Raw genomic sequence first — 2993 nt, forward strand, 5'->3', positions numbered from 1 at the left:
AATGATCCTTCTCCATTAACAGGAGTTGAAGTGCCATTAGCAGTGGAAACAAATTTTTGTGATGATGGTTTAACTAGTGAGACTTGACTAGAATCAAATGTCATGATCGGTAGCACCGAAATCAATTATCCATGCACTATTAGAAACAGGTGTAGACGTATTTAAAAACTTACCACCATCATTTCCTGCTACTGCCAATGTCGAGGCCTTGCCAGCAATATCATCCACTACTTGTGTTTCAACAACTGCAGCAGTAGAGGATTTCTTGGAATTCCTCTTTCATGGATCGCGGCTATGATCCCATCATTCTGGATACCCCACAAGTTCAAAGCATCTAGTTTCGGTATGACAAGTTTGATTACAGCGAGTGCATTTATAAGCAAATTTGTCGGCATTATTCTTCTGATGGCTCGACCCTGTTTGCTGGTTTTTGAAAGAACGATTTTGGGCCACCATGGCTGAAGTTTCAAAGTTTTCAGGTTCTCTATTCATCATTGTACATCAAATGGACTCACGACGGATCAATGCGTAACATTCTTCTAGTTCAGGGATCGGTTCCTTCCTCAAAATTTCACCATGAATTTGTTCAAAATCACTAACTAATCCTGCAAGAAAGATATGTACCCTTTGCTGCTGGACTAGTTTTCGATAAGATTCAACATCTTTCTCACACTCCATGATCACCTTATCACGATGATCCAACTCGCCAAAAATTTCAGTCAATTCTCCATAATACACTGAAAGTGCTCTGCCTCTTTGTTTGGCAGAGAAAGCTTTTTGATTCAAGGCAAAAACTTGCAACTCATCCGTTCCATCATAAAAGGCTTTAGAGAGAGCTTTCCAAATATCACGAACGAAGATATCGCTTCATAATTTCTGGAGACATAGACATCAACAACTATCTCTTGACCTTTTGATTATTCACTAAAGAAGACCTACTCTTGGGTGATATGAAGCACAATCGCCCTCTATACTTCACAGCATACATCAAGGATGTTCCGCATACGACTTCTCGTATCCATCATCTTTCTCTGTAGGTACCTGTGAATTTCCACGAATGAAGGAGAGTTTCTCCTTTTCTGCAATATGCATTTCCATGATTTGGGACCACATATCATAGTTTGTCTCATTGAGTAAAATCCCTGCATTGAAAGAGGAGCCTTCGGATTGAATAATAATGGGAGCAAGCTTGTTACCAGATGCTTCACAGTCTGTCTTATTCATGGTGGACCAAATGGTTAATTGTGAGTGTTGTGGTTTGGAAGGAGATTGTACGCAGGTTTGAAGGCAGAATCTGATGGTAAACAGATTGTGTTCAGAAGTTTAGCAGAGGTAATAAAGAATTTGGATTTAGAAGACGAAATAAAGAATTCGGTTCCGGTTGTAGAGTTTTCCTCTATCGTCAATTTTTCTGATCCCAGCAATTTCTTTGTCAAAGAATCTGATGGGATCAGTTCTTCAGCAAAATTTAGAAATATTGGCTCTGATACCAACTTGAAATCAATAAAGGGAAGAATTTTTCTTATTCTTACATTCAATGGAGATATACAGGTACATATATATAGCTGTAGAACAATAATCTCGACCCCACAATTAAGCTACAGTTCCAACAATCAAGTAATATGTTCCTATAATGAAGCTATTTGTCTAATTAAGCTACCCACAATTGCTGTAGAGTTTCAATGGTATTGGGAAAGGAAAGAATACAAATTGGAGGAAAGAATCTTAATATTCCAACATGAGCTTCACATACAAGACAAATTCAGAGACACAAAGTATTAAGAAGCTGTGAAAGTGAAAAAAATAATGCATGTTTGCAGCAAATGACGCTATATAAATGGCAGCCAAAAGTCAATGGTCATTGAGGGAGGAAAAAAGTTCAGAGTAGATGTTATACCATTGTTGTCCAAACTCCTCTTCAGGAAGAGCCATAGCCACATCATCCGGAAATGATGGAACCTACACCACGGACGAGACAAAAAGTTAGAAACAAATTATCAGTTTAGATGAAAATTAGAATCAAAAACTAAAAAGGCCCTTACAAAAAGTACAAAAATGCCTCATTCCTTTCTTGGGGTGATTGTACCTTAATCGACTTTAAACTTAAACAACATTGTCCAAATGAAATGGGGGCAATCGCCTGCATACGTCTGCAGAGGCAACAGCCTGCTACCATTGAGACTAAAGACACAATTTAAATGGAGATGAAAAAGAAGGGAACTCAAGGGCAAGATTTTCAATTAAAAAAGAAATCAATTAGTAAATTCCACAAATGTATACTTATAATGAAAATGAAAAAGGAAATACCTTCAACATCACCCATCTCCTTTAGACGGAGATGAAAAAGCAAGGAACCTCATAGCAAGATTTTCAATTAAAAAGGAAATCAATAAGGTTGTGTTTGATTACATTTATTTTTCATGGAAAATATCAGTTTTTCACCTAAATTCCTATTTGAAATGTTTGATTGCTATTTTTTTTCCATGGAAAACATTTTCCAACTTTTGAAAATATGCCTAATTTTCCTCGTTTTTAAAGAAAATATTTTCCTTGGGTAGAGTTAGTTTTTATTTTCCACAAAAGATGGAAAATATTTTTTTTCTAGATAATATTTTCCATGTCAATCAAACACACTCTAAATTGCATATGAAAAAAGAAAATACCTTCAACATCACCCATCTCCTTTTCAATTTTCACAAGACATCTAAGATACATACCAAAGAAAGGAAAACGAAGGGGTTGAATGGCTTAGGATTTATTGCCGCCGTGAGAGAGGAGAAATAGAGGTGAGTAGAATGAAAGGTCTAGGGTTTGATTTTATTTCGTAGTACAAGAGAAGAGGAATTGAGGTAAAGAACAAGAAGATGAAAGCAAAGCAAAAGAGAGGGAAAAGTTAAAAAAAAATTAGAATGTTGTGAAATTTTTAAGCGGGGTTGAAATTTTGAGGAGGGGGAAAATGTTTGAAATTAATATATAATTATTTTTTATTATTT

At 36.0% G+C, this 2993-nt stretch overlaps 1 protein-coding gene across 1 annotated transcript; it reads right to left on the bottom strand.

Annotated features, from left to right (window-relative positions):
• Positions 1 to 175: 175 nt before the first annotated feature.
• LOC111408988 lies at positions 176 to 2427 on the bottom strand. Its single transcript, XM_023038869.1, has 3 exons — positions 2043 to 2427; positions 1898 to 1959; positions 176 to 1142 (listed from the first exon to the last, which is right to left on the bottom strand). The coding sequence occupies exons 1-3, from the start codon at positions 2174 to 2176 to the stop codon at positions 988 to 990; spliced, it is 351 nt and encodes a 116-aa protein (XP_022894637.1). The 5' UTR covers positions 2177 to 2427; the 3' UTR covers positions 176 to 987.
• Positions 2428 to 2993: the final 566 nt, after the last annotated feature.

The sequence above is a fragment of the Olea europaea genome, chromosome 14 (assembly GCF_002742605.1).
Source record: "Olea europaea var. sylvestris chromosome 14, O_europaea_v1, whole genome shotgun sequence".
Classification (NCBI taxonomy): Eukaryota; Viridiplantae; Streptophyta; class Magnoliopsida; order Lamiales; family Oleaceae; genus Olea; species Olea europaea.

Excerpts from the sequence above, each read along its gene's own strand:
- LOC111408988 (XM_023038869.1), bottom strand. The coding sequence starts at position 2,176 with ATGGTAGCAGGCTGTTGCCTCTGCAGACGTATGCAGGCGATTGCCCCC. Across the intron at positions 1,960-2,042 it reads GAGGCATTTTTGTACTTTTT|GTTCCATCATTTCCGGATGA; the intron begins GTAAGGGCCTTT and ends TCCGTGGTGTAG. Across the intron at positions 1,143-1,897 it reads GAGGAGTTTGGACAACAATG|GGATTTTACTCAATGAGACA; the intron begins GTATAACATCTA and ends CTTTCAATGCAG.